Source organism: Ascaphus truei, chromosome 1 (assembly GCF_040206685.1).
Source record: "Ascaphus truei isolate aAscTru1 chromosome 1, aAscTru1.hap1, whole genome shotgun sequence".
In the NCBI taxonomy this organism is placed as follows: Eukaryota; Metazoa; Chordata; class Amphibia; order Anura; family Ascaphidae; genus Ascaphus; species Ascaphus truei.
Genome location: NC_134483.1, coordinates 327,513,700 through 327,531,425, shown reverse-complemented (window position 1 = coordinate 327,531,425; position 17,726 = coordinate 327,513,700). Strand labels below are relative to the sequence as shown.

At 42.8% G+C, this 17,726-nt stretch overlaps 1 protein-coding gene across 4 annotated transcripts in view; it reads right to left on the bottom strand.

The window, feature by feature from the left end:
* FAM47E (family with sequence similarity 47 member E) overlaps nucleotides 1–17,726 on the bottom strand; it is a 62,315-nt gene that overhangs the window by 30,668 nt on the left and 13,921 nt on the right. For all 4 annotated transcript variants that reach the window (XM_075606712.1, XM_075606714.1, XM_075606713.1 and 1 more), the window contains one exon: nucleotides 9,799–10,002. In XM_075606712.1, coding sequence (XP_075462827.1) covers nucleotides 9,799–10,002 — 204 coding nt within the window. The remainder of the gene's footprint in view (nucleotides 1–9,798; nucleotides 10,003–17,726) is intronic.

Below are 17,726 nucleotides of genomic sequence, written 5' to 3'. Positions count from 1 at the left end.
CGGGGGGTTAAAATGGCCGCCCAGCTGAACTAAAGTACAGATGCTATGAGTGAAGTCTGTCCCGCTGTGTATATCAGTTGTGCTTCTAGCATACACAGAGAATGTGCGAAGTGTGGATGCAATAGCACCCTGAACCCAAACAGAAAACCAAAATGTTTTGCTGAAGAAAAAAAAAAAAAAAATTTTGCATCTAGCAAGTGCTGTTTGTAAAGCTTATGCCTTTTGCTGAAGTGAGTGAATTTGCAGCTAGCAAGTGCTGTATGTAAGCTGCTGAAGTGAGTGAAATTGCAGCTAGCAAATTGTCCCTGCCGGGTTTCTAAAATGGCCGACGTGAAATGTTTGTTGTGTAATGTACGTAACCATACAAAACAGTGTCCCTTCAGGCCATACTATGATCACGACCCTGGAGGAGAGCCGTACCCACAGATGAATTTAGTATGCTGGGCCTGTCGTGAAGTAGGTCACATGGAAGATGTGTGCCCCAAAATTTTCAAAGACAGAATTTCTCTCTTCTTTATTTTGTTGCCCCATTGTAATGTTGGATCCTGAAATATTCTCAAAGATCTCAGTGTTTCCAGAAAACAGCTCAGGTTCTCTACACGTCACACTTGAAGTATTACTGGTAGTTTTTGAGGTTGGACATACAATGTACAAAAAGTGTATATATAGAATAACCATCAAATGTCTGATCAATAGCTGATAAACACCAAATGGAGGAGGATAAGTGATATCAAAATGAAAAATCACTAACAGCTGAAGGCTACAAAAATGCAGTCGGCTGATGGGAGCAAGTTGATATTGTGCAGCAAAGGTGCTAGTTCAATCCTGACTGAGGATGATTATAAAAATGTATCCGTGTGCAGCCAATCCTATGGCTGAAATAGAAAGAACTTGCAAGGAGAAATAGGTATGGGGACGATCTCACCAATCTCTCTACACTTACATTGAGCCCACAAAGGGTCTGGCAGCAATAACACACTTTTTAGATGGTGATAATGGGATGTCTGGAATACAAAACAACTTTATTCTTTCTATTATTGAGTTTATATTGACACACTATGTTTTATTTCAATCACAGTTTTATCTTCAGATCTGTAGAATGGCCATGGGGACCAGGTTCGCCCCATGTTATGCCAATCTTTTTATGGGTAGCTGGTAAGAAAACAATATTTGGACCAACAACCCATATGGGGTGGGCTTTGTCTACTATGGTCGTTTCATAGATTATATTCTTATCATTTGGGACACTGCTTTTGGTGAAAATTACGAATGATTTACACATTTTTCTTTAAATATGTATGGTCTAGTCCATTTTGGCTTTATTTTTGTTAAATAAATCATGACACGGTGCAATATGTCATATGTTGTTGTTCATCTGAGGTTGTATTTACCTAATTTTAAGACCTGCTAATTTTAAGACCTGTAAAACCATAAAATTCAAAGAGGGTGTACTTTCTTTTTCACACAACTGTATATATATTGTGACATAGTCCAAAGATGTTAGGCAGCTTTCTGCCCCATTTTAGAGCAGAAAGTGCAGGAATAGTTACAAATGATCCGTTCCACAGCTTCCCATTAACTCAGGCAGCTGGATGGAAAATCCAGACCACAGATTACCATGGCTCTAGTTCTCCCTCACCTGCTCTTCTAATCACATGCATAGGTATTTAGAGCAGAGAGGTTTTGCATTTCTCTCTCTCCTTGGAGCCTGGAGGCTGGGGGTATCGCTGCTCCCCTGCATCCAGTATCGGGGTTGACGGCCCCTCCACGTATCACAGTACCAGAGGATTTGCCTGGACACGGGACCGAGTTCCCACCACGAACAGATAAGACCAAACAAATGTTTACTGCTGTTGCTAAAAGACTGTGCTGTATCTAAGTGACCCTAAATGAGAGAGCATTGTTTTAAGCTGGGGAACCAGGTTAGTTGGCCAGCAGCTGTTAGAGAGACTGATTCTATGTGTAGTTAGATCCCTGAAAGGGATAGGATTTTGTTTATATAATTTGGTTTCTTTTTACTTGAAATAACAGTGTGGGAAATACTGTAACAATGAAATGAGTGAACTGCTGAATGAAAGTATCTGAGTACCTCTAACCTACACATGTTAAAGCTGCAGTACCTTACTTGGATGAAAATAAAGCAGGCAGAAGCCTGAGTTAAGCAGCTTAATACTTTGCATGATCCTGTTTTTGTATTAAATAACCCTAGAAGACTGTGTCGGGAAGAACCCAGACAGACGTCAGCACTACAAAAGAGGGGCGTTTGTCACATATGGTGGAGAATGCGGGCAGACACTAAAAAGTCTGTGGGTTTGCAAATAAATGCGGGGGGTTAAAATGGCCGCCCAGCTGAACTAAAGTACAGATGCTATGAGTGAAGTCTGTCCCGCTGTGTATATCAGTTGTGCTTCTAGCATACACAGAGAATGTGCGAAGTGTGGATGCAATAGCACCCTGAACCCAAACAGAAAACCAAAATGTTTTGCTGAAGAAAAAAAAAAAAAAATTTTGCATCTAGCAAGTGCTGTTTGTAAAGCTTATGCCTTTTGCTGAAGTGAGTGAATTTGCAGCTAGCAAGTGCTGTATGTAAGCTGCTGAAGTGAGTGAAATTGCAGCTAGCAAATTGTCCCTGCCGGGTTTCTAAAATGGCCGACGTGAAATGTTTGTTGTGTAATGTACGTAACCATACAAAACAGTGTCCCTTCAGGCCATACTATGATCACGACCCTGGAGGAGAGCCGTACCCACAGATGAATTTAGTATGCTGGGCCTGTCGTGAAGTAGGTCACATGGAAGATGTGTGCCCCAAAATTTTCAAAGACAAACAGCTGCAAAAGCAAGCAACGCCCTGTGAGTGCAAGCAAGATGTGGAAGCTGATAACAGTGAGTGTGTGCCCAGGACCACTGATATCTCTGGAGCTAATAAAGCAAAAAGAAAGAAAACTGTTCCTCAAGTCACAGGGGAAGTGACCGAGCCACTTGAACCTGCACTGTCAGGACATGCGTCAGAAAGGCGCCGAGATGAGCAACAGCCCATAGGGCCTGGCGCAATCGTCCCAGGAATGACGACACGCCTAGAGATGACAAAGGCTACTGCTACCATCATAGGCAGAGAGCCAAGCGATACAAAGAAAACAAGAACTGACTGGAAACTATGCTATGAGATGTCCCAGAAAGATGTGCAAAACTTCATCACAGAGTTGGGGGTTTCTCGGCAAGAGGCTAGCGCGCTTAAAGCAGAGCTGGAACTCTCACGCCATGAGGTCTACGCTCGCAGCACAGAGCTGTGTACATTGAAGAAAACCTATGAGAATACCCTGAGTAATTTAGAGACTGTAAAAAGAGAGAATGTAAGTCTGACACAGAAAAATTCAGACTTGACTGACCAGATCAGTGAAGGTGATGAGAAGCTTCACCAAGCAGAAAAAGTGGAGAAGCAATTGATCCAGGAAAAGTTAGAAATGCAGGAAGCACTGCAGAATACAGAATCAGCGGCGATCCAGGCGACACAAACTGCAGAGCTCCAAAAAATGGAGGCGCTGATGCAAACCCAGAGCAAGCACCAGAAAGAGGTGAAGATCCTGAGGGAGGTCTGGCACGATCAGGTTGAAGAGCTGCAGAAGCAGATGGCTGAGCGCGAGATACAGTGCGCCAAGAGAGAGGAGGTGTCCGTCCGTCAGGTGGTTTGCCTGACACTGCGCTATAAAAGCGAGATGGCCGATATCTACAAGCAGCTGGACCACACGGCAAATGAGGGGGCCCGGCTGCAGCTGGAGCTGGACAAGACCCGGAAGGAGCACCTGCAGCTGCAGGTCAAGAATAGAGAAAATGAAACAGAGTTAAACCTCGCTCTGAAACAGATGACGGACATGGGAGAAGCGGCTAAAGTGGTTCAGTCGGGCTATCAATCCTACCTCCTAACCAAGCAAGCTGTACGTTCCTATACGTGTATCTTCAATGCTGTTGCAATATTACGATTTGCTATAAAGATGAAGTTGGAGAAAGAGATTCCAAGGCTAAAAGAGACACGGTCACAAAAGGAGACCAGGGAAAGTAAACTCAATGCCCTCACTGATGACAAAGAGGAAGGAGAAAGAATTGACTTTGATTGTGCTGCTGTTATTCCAGAAACAGATAGGCACCCTCCTGAGAATATTCTCCCTGATCTGGGATTCAAAAATCCAGATCCTCAATTTCATTTACGTTGTCCAGAAGATTATCAAACCAGTGGACACACCCAGGACACCACAGAAGATGTTTTAGCCAAGTGGGTGGCAGTTCCTGAAAACACAAACTTGTTGACAGATCCTGATGACGTGGTTAATATGGACTACGTTTGTACAGAGGCAACTAGGTCTCCAAAACCCAAAGGCCTGATAATGGCCACAAAAGGGAAATCAAAGATTGAAAAGAAAAAACAACGAAGGTTAACACGGCGCCTGAATAGTTCCATATCTCACCAATCTGGACCACATTGTGGAGCCAAGGAGAATCCGGTCCAAGGGTCTCATCAGAAGCTAAAGAAACAGTCCAGTCATTTGCAGGTTGCAGCGGACTATGAAATAAAGTCAAAGGATGCAATAGACTGGAAGTCAAAAAAAAAAAAAAAAAAAAAAAATGTTTGGGGGAACTGACCGATTTATTTTTTTTATTACACGTGTGGACTATGTCACGGACACTTAACTTTGCAAATAAGCATTTTGTCAATATTACAATGTTATATTGGTTCTCTGTGTTGAAAATGTAGCTAAACTACAAATTAATATACAGGGTTGATGGCCCTTAAGATTACAAGGCTGTAGTATAAGAAAAAAAAAAAAATATTGGTTGCTTACAATATGGGAAAAAAAAAAAAAAAAAATGCCCTTTTCGGTTGGTAAATTTATAATGAGGTTCATATTCTAGAGTAGAAAAACCCAGGGAGGTAATAGAAATTGTCTGGTTTTGTGAATATATTTAGCAGATCCTGGGTTGCAAGAATGTGTGCTAGACATTTATTTTTCAAAATAGTTCCCTAATAGAGAGCAACAAAAAAATATGTTTGCCAAGTATAGTCTCTTATGACGAAACCTATTGTCCATAATTGCCGTGGAAAAAGTTCATATTCGTGTCATGTGAATACTTAATGTTGTACTGAGGAGTTAGCTCAAGTATTTCAGGTAGGACGCTCACCCCAGTGAGGTCCATGGCCGCTCACCCCAGTAGGTGTGAGCTGGGGAGGGGGATATGTGACATAGTCCAAAGATGTTAGGCAGCTTTCTGCCCCATTTTAGAGCAGAAAGTGCAGGAATAGTTACAAATGATCCGTTCCACAGCTTCCCATTAACTCAGGCAGCTGGATGGAAAATCCAGACCACAGATTACCATGGCTCTAGTTCTCCCTCACCTGCTCTTCTAATCACATGCATAGGTATTTAGAGCAGAGAGGTTTTGCATTTCTCTCTCTCTCTCCTTGGAGCCTGGAGGCTGGGGGTATCGCTGCTCCCCTGCATCCAGTATCGGGGTTGACGGCCCCTCCACGTATCACAGTACCAGAGGATTTGCCTGGACACGGGACCGAGTTCCCACCACGAACAGATAAGACCAAACAAATGTTTACTGCTGTTGCTAAAAGACTGTGCTGTATCTAAGTGACCCTAAATGAGAGAGCATTGTTTTAAGCTGGGGAACCAGGTTAGTTGGCCAGCAGCTGTTAGAGAGACTGATTCTATGTGTAGTTAGATCCCTGAAAGGGATAGGATTTTGTTTATATAATTTGGTTTCTTTTTACTTGAAATAACAGTGTGGGAAATACTGTAACAATGAAATGAGTGAACTGCTGAATGAAAGTATCTGAGTACCTCTAACCTACACATGTTAAAGCTGCAGTACCTTACTTGGATGAAAATAAAGCAGGCAGAAGCCTGAGTTAAGCAGCTTAATACTTTGCATGATCCTGTTTTTGTATTAAATAACCCTAGAAGACTGTGTCGGGAAGAACCCAGACAGACGTCAGCACTACAAAAGAGGGGCGTTTGTCACAATATATATATATATATCTTAATATATAAAATTGAAAGGTTGGTACTAGCTGCGGTGAATCTGGCCAATCAGATTGGTGGCTCTATGACGTCACCCGGCTCTATGACGTCACCCAACTCTCTCTCTCTCTCTCCCCCTCTCTCCCTCCCCCCTACCTGCTCCCGGACGGAGGGGAAGCGTGGCGCGGCCCTCCTGCCCCAGCCGCCAACGCTCGCTTCCCTCCCTCCCCGGCGGGGGGACAGGCAGTGGGCAGGCAGCCTCCGGAAGGACCCCCTTCCTCATGCAGATGCCCCCGGTAAGATGGCGGCGCACAGCGGACAGGCGGGGGTGGTATTCAGTCAGGAGAGAGGGGGGGAGGGGGAGTCAGGAGAGAGGGGGAGAGAGGGAGTCAGGAGAGAGGGGGGGAGAGGGAGTCAGGAGAGAGGGGGGAGAGAGGGAGTCAGGAGAGAGGAGGGGGGAGAGAGGGAGTCAGGAGAGAGGGAGTCAGGAGAGAGAGGGGGGGTGTCAGGAGAGAAGTTGTGGAAGCCTGAACAGCTGTGAAGAGGGGGGGAAGGGAGTTGAGAGGGAGGATGGGGGAGGCAGAACATTACATCACGGGCAACGCCGGGTAAATCAGCTAGTATATATATATATATATATATATATATATATATATATATATATATATCGTATTTCCTCTACGCACTTTTTTCCCTATTTTCACATGGCTGAAATAGGACTGCGTCTTACAATCGAGGTACTGGGAAAAAAAACAGCTAGGGGGCGTTGCTGGTGATGCCTGCCAGGTCTCTGTGCAGAGAGATCATGGCCCCCCTCCTCCCCCCCCTCCGTGCAGAGAGATCACGACCCCCCTCCTCCGTGCAGAGAGATATGCTGGAGATGCCTGCCGAGTCTCCGTGCTGAGAGATCACAGCCCCCCCTCCTCCCCCCCTCCGTGCAGAGAGATATGCTGGAGATGCTTGCTGCGTCTCCGTGCAGAGAGATCACAGCCCCCCTCCTCCCCTCCTCCGTGCAGAGAGATATGCTGGAGATGCCTGCCGGGTCTCCGTGCAGAGAGATCACAGCTAACCCCCGGCAAGTTATTTTTAATTCTAGTAAATTTACTAGTTTTAAATATATATTTTTTTAGTTTACTTTTGTAATTTTATAAACAGCTTTTTAAAGAATATATATATACATATATATCTTTTTATTATTTTATCAGTAATGATGTGTATCTTGTATATCCCTCATGCTTTTTTTTATATATATTTTTAATGGCATTCATAGATTAGAGATGGTTGTCCCTTTCACTAGTGTTACATCAGTTGTCCTGTTTAAATCTTTCCCTTGTTGATTTAGCCTGTTAGCCAATGATATTTCAGGTCTGTTCTATTTAAAGCTGCAGTTCAGTCTTTTTTTTTTTTAATTTTTTTTTTTACTTCAATAGTTTCATGTGGGCAATCTCTAATTACCTAAAGAACTGCATAGCTGCCGGTCAATTCGTTCTCCGTCTATTGATCGGCAAAGTTTGGCGACATCTTTAAATATGGGGAATGTAAATCGTTGCTATAGGAACAAGCATGCTTGTTAAAATAGAATACAAGAAAATTGGTCTTTCAAAGTTGTTTTTTTTAAAACAGAAAATGCTAAAAGTATTTTTTCTTAATACAGAACTGATTTATTAAAAAAAAACACATGCAGGATATTGCTTGAACTGGAGCTTTAAGATGCATGTGTATGATTAGTAACAATCCCTTGAGAAAGTCAGCTGAAGCTGACGAAACGTCGTCGGGTGACGTCATCACGCACACGTGACCACGTGACCACGCTGCCACGAGGTGCTGTGTTGTGTGTACTGAGGGACTCTTTGCTTGTGCTGCTGTAGTTAGCTGTTATAGAGCTATTGATTTAACACAGAGGCTGGAGGAAAGCTGATGCACATTGGAGCTGTGTGGAAGTTGGAGCCAGTGTCATTTGACACCAACAAAACGGACTTTTCCCACAGACAGAGTGCCAGATGATTTCAAGCCTCAGCAGTGGTATTGTACCTCTTACAAGAAAACAAGAGGTAAAAATCACGTTTCTTTGCTTTTAAGTGCGCATGACCATTTTTTACCTTATAATAAACTCCTATTTTTGGTAATGCACTAGGGTTGTGCGCTGTTGTCTTTTTTCTTGCAGATTTCCTTTGGGGAGTGATTCTCCCAGATACAGCTGCCTCCCTTTTGCTTTTTGCAATCATCTGATTCCCTACATTTGGATTCATCATTAACTGTGTGCATTCAGGATTGGACTTGTAACTATACATTTTCTATGTACAGCCTTCAATATATGTTTTATTATAAGTATTAATATTTCAGTTTGTCGTGCACTATTTTTCATTAGCGCTGTTAGTTTATATATATATATATTTTTTTTTCTACATAGAAAGAGACCAACAATACAATATAAGACCAACAATACAATATAACTTAAAAAGGAATTCCTCTGTGTTCAGGAAGCACCAGAGGGTGTGGCCAGGAAAATATTCCACAAGATTGTTTAGATTTACTAAATACAAAATATCATGGGTCTGATAACAATTCCCAAGCATAACAAATATATACTGTATCTTTGTAATATTTGAGATCTGACTAATTAAATGATGCTAAACAATCCATGAATGTGAGGGTGCAAAGGTCCAATATTCATTTGTCTCTCAAATTTAGGAGTAAGCACGCAAAAAATTGTCTCTTTGCATGCAGCAAATTCAACCAACGCATTGATATGAATTACGTTATTCTATGAGCTATGGGGATAAAGTCATGGGACATTTTGCATACCTCAGGCATTTTTTGATTCACAAGAAAAGCCCTTTTTTCTCCTTAAGCCATAAATGTGTCACTGTAGATTGGTGAGAGGGAGGGGTTACTAACACGGTGGGTTATCCAGTTTCCAATGCAGGAAGTTTTAGAATAAAAACCGAGTACAACTTGGTGGTGGCAGCATTAAGGTGATATTTGTGATGGATTGAAGGGAGATATTACTCACTTGAGGGACCCTGCGGGGAAGAAAGGTGGGTCAGCTAGAAAGCTGTGTGTATTAACCATTGTTACATATACAAGTCTCATATACATGCTCACAGGAGTGCTGTTCATGACAGGGAGTAAGGCTTCTTTTGTCAATTTCCGTGGTGGTAGTTCACTTTAGTATGAGGCTGGCAAAAGTAGATGCTGTAAAGACTCACATGTGGGGCTTACGTCAGTCCGTAAGCGCTCTGAGGTAGGATGGCTCTCACTGCATTCTCAGGCATCTTCACTGACTATAAGAGGGCATCAGTTCCTTGCATTAGGGCTTCACAGGATGCTGCTAAACTCTGGTTACGACTCTGGGTTTCTCTGACTACTTCTGATCTTGAACCCTGGTACCGACTACAGCTCACCCACAGACTACTGTTCAGTTCCTGATCCCAAGTCTGGATCGCACACCAACTACTCTTCTCATCCTGATCCCTGGTTCCGACTGGCTCTTCTCGTGGATTTCTCTGTGATGCCTGACAGATCCTTGATACCTTAAGTCTGAGCACCCCTGATTTAAGCCTTATTCAGTTTACGCCAAGGCTGCTTCAGCGTTAATACAATTACCCTGCTTAGGACGTTATTCTTTATCTGCTGAAGTTTTCGGGTCGTTTTTGGATGAAAATCCCCATAAACTTCAGATTTTTTTGACTGAAAACATCCGCTTCTTCAGACAGACACTTATCCCCTTAAGTTCCTTACTTTATAAACAAGTTAAAAAGAAGAAGCTTTTGCTTACCTTGGATTGCTGTCTGTGGTCCGTGGTGTGAGAACTCCTCAAAGCAGTTTGCGGACGTGAAAATCCCACCGACATTCTCAGCTCTGCTGGGACATTATTCAACTCTACCACATGGATAGGGACGCTGAGGGCTGGCTTTGTGTCATACCCACTGGCAAACAAACTGAAGATGGTGGATTCCTGGACACTACACTCCTCCCCTCCCTGTTATGATTATACAGACAACATATTAAGCATTAAACAACAGAGATGTCTATAGGTTCATGTTCAGTGCCAAACTCATTTGAAGCTGGCAGAGCTAGAAATGCATTGTAAATTTTTTTTTTCTCCAAACATTTTTATTAGGGAATATACAGAATTACAGGCATATTACAAGCCATAACAACCTAATACAAAATGAATTTTTGAACATATAGGATAGGAAAGGATATAGCCAAGAGAGGCGGGACCTTCGGGTCACGTAGTGGCCCAGTAAGAGAGAGGTCTGAAAAAGAGAGGGAAAAAAGAGGGGGAGGGGTGTTGTCTCCATCACAGTTGCTGCGAACTATCTATCTGTAAAGACAGCTGGATTTTCCAACTGGTTTCCAGTCGGGCGGGGTTTTTGGACTGGGTCAGTGGCCCAGCCAAGGTTCCCAGACCTTATAGTGTTCCCCCATTTTGCGCTTCAGGAATGCTGTTAGTCTCTCCATCAACATCACTTCATTCACTCTTCTCTTAACCATCTGCTTGGAGGGGGGTAATGTCTTTTCCCAGGAGAACGCCACTGCACATCTCGTCGCTGTTAGAATGAAGGAGATTAATTTCCTAACTGGGCGGTCAATTTCCTCTATTGGCCTGCCAAGCAGGTAGGTCAGTGGATCAGTGGGAACCATGAGGCCGGTTACCTCTTGGATTAAAATTTGTATTGTGAGCCAAAAATTCAGGATTTTTGGACATGTCCACCAGATGTGGGCCATGTCGCCTCTCTGTCCACAGCCTCTCCAGCATAGATCCGAGGCCAGGGGGTAGATTTGCTTTAATCTTACTGGGGTAAGATACCAGTGAAACATGATTTTGTAAATATTTTCTTTCGTTGTGGTACAAATGGAAGTTCCTGAAGCTGAGTCCCAAATATCTTCCCAATCCTCTCTGTCTATATCTATATTCAGTTCTGCCACCCACTTGAGCATATAGTCATGTGTGGAGGGGCCCGCTGTTGTCTCCATTCCAGCGTATATTTTAGATATTAAACCTTTTTGATGCGTGCCAGTCTGGCACAACATCTCAAAGTTTGTGAGAGGGGAAATTCAAATTTTGGGGACATCTTTTGAAGAAAGTGCCGAATTTGGAGATATTTAAATGAGCCTAATTCTGGCGCCTTATATTTGGTGCGTAGATCTTGAAAGCTCAGCAGCCTTCCACCGCTCAGTAGGTCAGCGACCGCCCTGATCCCCCTAAATCTGAATTGTTCAAACTGTTTTGGTTCACACCCTGGGGGGAACTTGGGGTTGTTTTGCATCGAGGTAAGCTGTGATCCCGGAGACGAGAGTTTGAACTTGGTTTTACATTTCAACCAGACTTCCCAAGTGTGCCTCATCGCACCGAGCTCAAATCTGTGCACAGATCTATCTCCTCTGTCCATACTCCAGAGACAGGCCGGCAGAGAAGGCGTTTTTGCGTAGTGGGACTCTATATCTAACCAACAATATTTGCCCGGGTCTGCGTTCCACATTACGGCTTGTCTCAGTTGGGCAGCTTGGTAGCATTTTAAAATATCTGGCACCCCCAGGCCTCCTCTCTCCCTTGATGACAAAAAGACTGACCCAGCGACCCTGGGTCTTTTGCCCTTCCAAATGAAATTAAACAGTCTATTCTGAATGTTTTTTAGTTCAGAGCCAGGGACACGGATCGGGAGTGTCTGGAAAAAATATAACAATCTAGGGAGTATATTCATCTTTACCGAGATCATGCTCCCGATCCATGAGATCTGGTAACCTTCCCATTTATCCAGATCTTTTTAAATTTTTACGAACAAAGTCGGGTAATTGTGTCGATATAGCGAGTGGTAGCTTCCTAATACATTCACTCCCAAATATTTAATGTAGGAGGAATTCCACCTGTAATTGAAATTTAATTTGAGCAGTCTAGCTTCTGGCTCTGGTACATTTAGGTTTAGGGCTTCGGATTTGTCATAATTGATTTTATAGTCCGAAATTTTGCCGAAGTGTAATAGTTCTTTATGGAGATTGGGAAGGGATGTCTGGGGATGGGTTAGGGTTAGAATAATATCATCAGCAAATAATGAGATTTTGTCATTTGTTTCGCCAATTAGTACGCCCTGGATATTCACGCTATCGCGGATTTTGGCCGCTAAGGGCTCGATAGTCAAAGCGAAAAGGAGCGGGGACAGGGGGCACCCCTGCTTTGTGCCGTTTTTAATTTCAAACTTCTTTGCTGTGCCTCCCGGGAGTTTGATCGCCGCCGATAGGTTTTGATAAAGTGCCCGGACCCCCTCGAGAAACGAGGCTCTGAAGCCAAATTTCTGCATAATTTTATCAAGGAATAGCCAATCGATTCTGTCAAATGCCTTCTCTGCGTCTAAACTCAGAAGAATTGCCTTGGTGTTTGTGAGGTTAATGTGATCTACTATATTTATTATTTTGCGGGTGTTATCTGAGGCTTGACGGCCTGAGACAAACCCCACTTGGTCAATGTTTATGAGTCTGGGCAGGATAGGGTTTAATTTGTTTGCTAGTATTTTGCTGTATAGTTAGAGATCGTTATTTAACAAGGAAATTGGGCGGTAGCTCCCACATTGCATCGGGTCTCTGCCTTCCTTATGAATAATCGCGAGGTTAGCTAGGGACATCGATGCTGGTATAGGATTACCCTCCATAAAGGAATTAAACAGGTTCAGTAGATGGACTGATAGGGTCGGGAGGAATCTCTTGTAGTAGACATTAGTGAAGCCATCAGGGCCAGGGGCTTTAGAAATTTTTAATGCTTTTACTGCGTCTGCTAACTCTTCTTGTGTTATTTTCTCTTTAGCATTTGGTTTTCCTCCTCTGCTAGGGATGGGAGGCTACAGCTATCAAGATAGTCTGAAATTGCTACAAACGCTGATGCCTTTCCTTTCTACTCTTGGGTTCTGAGATTGTATAATTTAGTGTAGAATTTAGTGAACTCATCCGCGATGTTTATCGTTATATATTGTCTCGCCAGACCTATTCTTGATCACAGTGATTGGGGACCTTTTTTGTACTCCCCTTAACTTGCTAGCCAAAAGTCTGTCAGCTTTATTGCCCTTCTCATAGTATCTCTGGTTGGTCCATCTAAGGGCCTTTTCTACATCCTCCAATTGGATCTTTTTCATCTAATTTCTGGCAGCAGTCAGGGTTTTGTAAATTTTTCCCGATGGGTTATTTTTGTGTTGTTGCTCCAATTTTATAATTTTCTCTGTCAAGTCTTTGAGTAATTTTAGCTTAACCTTTTTTCTATGGGGTGCAATGGAGATAAGATTGCCCCTAATAGCTGCCTTATGGGCCTCCCAAAGTACCGCTGGTGATGTGACTGAACCTGAGTTGATACTAAAATACTCAGAAAGGGCGATTCTGATTTCTCTTTCTATTTCCGGGTGATTCAATAGTGAATCATTTAATTTCCCACTGAAGGTGCTTGACTTTACAAATGGAACAGAGAGAGTTAACAGGATAGGGGCGTGATCCGACCATGTGATCGGGCCAACGTCCGAATTTAAGGAGGCCTCCAGAACATTTTTGGTAGCTAGAAAGTAATCAATGCGAGAGTAGGGCTGATGAGGTGAGGAGTAGAAAGTGTAGTCCCTTTGGCCTTGATGCTGGGTTCTCCAGGATGTCCACCAAGGAAAACTCCTTGATAATGGTTCTGAATTTCTTCCCGACCTTCTGGGACGGTACCGTGTGCGGACGGTCAGGGGGGAATCGACTTATCCTCACTAGGGTTTAAGGCCATATTTAGGTCCCCCCCACTATCATTGAGGATAGGTAGGCCGGTTCGATCTTGTCTAAGACCATTTTTAGGAACTCTGTTTGGTTTTCGTTAGGCGCATACAGGTTGACCAGGGCGATCGCTGTGCCGGAAAGAGAGCCATATACCACAAGAAATCTACCCCCTGGATCCGAAACCGTTTTGACATGATTGAATGGAGTTCCTTGACGTATTAACACCGCGATTCCTCGCTTTTTACTACTAAATGACGAGTAGAAACTCATTGGGAATGTATTACTAAATGTTTTGGGCGGATGCATTGCAAATTTTATTAAAAATATATTTTACAACCTCTATAGTGAACTGGAATTTTTCAATAAACTTTTTGAGTACTTCACCTTTAGGTGATACCTTTTCTATTTGCACTAACAATAGATATTATGACAAGCTTTTGAGAGTTCTCCTCTCTTCCTTAATAAACTTTCAGACTTTAAAAATAATACCAACAAATCTGAAGCATTGAACTTAAATATCCCACTAGAGACCATTAAACTAATCTTAATACATTTCGACAATCAATAGAAATTACATTCTATTAAATACCCGGGGATCCATTTGACCAACTTTTTTGATGTCCTTTATCAGACTCTTTTCCCTTCATTTCTGAAACAACTAAAAAAAAAAAAGACCTCCAGGAATGGTCTAAAAATTCAACATCTCATGGATTGGAAAAATTAGCTCTGTCAAATTGAACCTTCTCCCTAGATTACTTTATCTGTTTCACACCCTACCAATTCCTGTTAACTATTAAGACATTGGCAATCTACAATTAAATATAACTAGATTTATTTGGAAAGGCATTACAAATAGAACAAGCAGGCACATTTTAAAATCGGCATTCTCTATCTGGAGGTCTCTCCCTTACCTGCCTTATGACATATTATAAAGTTGCACAGACAAGTCAATTAATTTTGTGGCACTGTGATATTGAATCTGCAATTATATTACCAATGAAACATGATATGGTCTTGTGGTATCCTAGGAATCACAGAAATCTCTGTTCAAAGATTTCCCCAACTATCAATCTCTGGGAATCCATCAAACTACATATAACAAGATGGCTGCTTAACAAAATGGCTGCACTAAGCTGAGACTCCACAACTTAAGTGCTAAAATAAATTGTCACGCAATCAGATTTTACCCCAAAAACACGATTAAAATAGCAGTTTCATTAAGAGTGGATCATTAGTAACAAGTTAATACCTACATAGGCATTTTTACAGACACAAATGTTATTAAAATTATACTATGTGCAGCGTAGCGTGCACTATATTGTAATTGTGAAGCGCTTTAAGAGTCCAACTGTGAGAAAAGCGCTACATGGAATAAAGTTATTATTATTTATTTAAATTTGTGGTCAACTTGCCAAATTAATGTGAGCTTTGTCAGACCTACAACCATCAAGAGGACTATCCCTCCTACATTACACTGAATTCATTAAATCCACCAATATATAGCGGACATATATAGTACACACAGGGTAGTACTAACAGTCAAGTGTCTCTTCTATCTCCTCGCGACCCCAACAATTAACTGGTAAGATCAATAACTGCCTTCTATATTTACAGTTGTCTTACACTTGTCGGCTGTATGCTACTGTTCTGGCTACCTGTGTCTATTTACCAATTCTGGTGAACTTTCCTCTCCTGGTTCAGATGCCCTGCTGAGTTTGTTGGTGCACATCAGTGAGTGGGGATTCAGGCCTTGGTTACATCCTTGGCCTAGTCCATCAGGACAAGCTCCACCCCCTAGTGCCTAGACTACAACTCGAATAAAGGCCCAAGATACTACCACAATATCGGCTATCTCACAGGATTGTCTCCTGATTGACTGCAATTCCCTAAGGAGGATATTTAAAAATAATATATACAGTATTCTCATTTTCCTGAGCACTAGTGAGTGAGCAATGAAGAGTCTATAGTGAAGAGTCCCCTCCACTCGATATCCATCCCAATCATCCCATACCCCTGTTTCCAAGTGTTACTGTTCTCTCCATTTACTTGCACCAAGACAACTCATCCTCTTCAGCAGCATCTGATCCTACAAGCCTGGGTAAATCTAACCCCAGATATAATAAAATATGTACATTTTGATTAATTGCGACAAACATTACAACATTACAATCGAATATCTCAGCCATTTCAAACATCTGACATTAATCGACCTGCTTCCTATTCTAAACTATTCTCTACGGTGTGTTCTGCATGCCCAACGTCTGAAGACCCAAACGTTATTCTCATGCCAGAATCAGCAAGTCTCATTCTACCACTGACCCATCATAGAACAAGTAAAAGTGGCAGAACCTCAACCAAACCCCGTCAAAAGGTGCCTCACCCCACCAGAACTACTAGGACTCCTTCTCCTCTCATCCTCCCATCAACACCTCCCCCTACCTAAGCATTCTTACCAGCTGTCAATTTACTGCCTCTTGTTCCAGTTACCATTTATTTTTTTACCAATTACCAGACATTCATGCTTATTGTTATTAACTATGCCATTATTATTGACTAAATAATATAGAACTATACTCCTTTCCTTCCTTCCTCTCCTGTTTCGTATATTGTTCTCATTCTTGCTCTCCCCATTGCTTTGTAAATCCATTGTTCCCTTCCCCAGTGATTCCTAATTAATTGTTTCCTTCCCCATTGCTTCCCAATCTGATTTTCCAGTGCTCTCAAAATTGACTACCCTTGTCACAAATGCTAACAAATGACCGTCCCCATTACAAATTATTCCCGTATTAACTGTACCCATTACCCATACAGTCTGACCCATTACTAATTGACACCCCCCACTGTCTAATTGCAAACACAAATATACTATAACACCCTTATCACCTCCTTACCTCATCCACACCAACTGTTCTCCACCCGAAACAATCTGCTACAACCCTAAACATCTCTCTTGCCTAAGCCCCCCTTCCCCCTCTCAGTCACAGACCTTGACTCCTACTTCTCACATCAAATTAACGTGTGTGCTTCCTCCCCCACTGCATGCCCTCCTCCATCCACCACCCCTACCCACTCCTTCCGCCCAACCTCTGACAATGACCTCCTCTCAAACATCAAACACTCCCATCCCACTACATCACTTTCTGACCCAATTCCACACTCCCTCCTCTCCTATCTCTGCTCTTTCTCCAAGTTCTCCCTATCAAGCGGACAATACCCAGACTCAAAACTGCTGTGGTCATCCCTCTCCTCAAAAAACATCTCTCGCCCCTCCACCTTTCCAAAATCTCTCTCGTCCCATACTTCTCCAAACTCCTCGAATGCATAATTCACAACCAACTTTCCACCTTCATCCACACCCATTCCCTCCTTCCCATTGTTCAGTCTGGCTTCTGTCCCTCCCACTCTACTGAAACTGCTGTTCTCACCATCCACAACTTTCTCTCCCAAGCTTGCCACTCCAAACTCTCCTCCATCCTCATCCTCCTCGACCACTCTTCAGACATTGACACCGTCAATCACCTCACTCTCATCTCCACAAACCAACCTTGGCAAAACTGAAATCACTCTCATCCTTCTTCTCCCACTGGTCATACTCCGTTACCTACAACAATTCATCCTCTCCCCCCAACAGCCTACAGTAAACTTTTCAGACCTGAGAAGCTACTCCTCTCCACGGTATACATGGTATGACCACCTACCTCACTGATCCTTTTACACACTCCAAAACATAAAAGTGAGGTCAGTGTTGTTGGTTCTCCATGGGGTTCAGACCTTCGGTGTGGCTGTGTGGGCTTGGATTGTGTTAGAGGACCAGTGAGGTGGGTGGTCACACCTTGGAGAGGAGTAGCTTTTGAGGTTTGAAAGTTTCCTGGAGTGAGGAACAGCTTTCAAAGAGTGAGAGCCCAATGGGATAATAACACACTTGAAAAATGAAACAACTCTGAGTGCATAGAGTATACTTTGATCAAA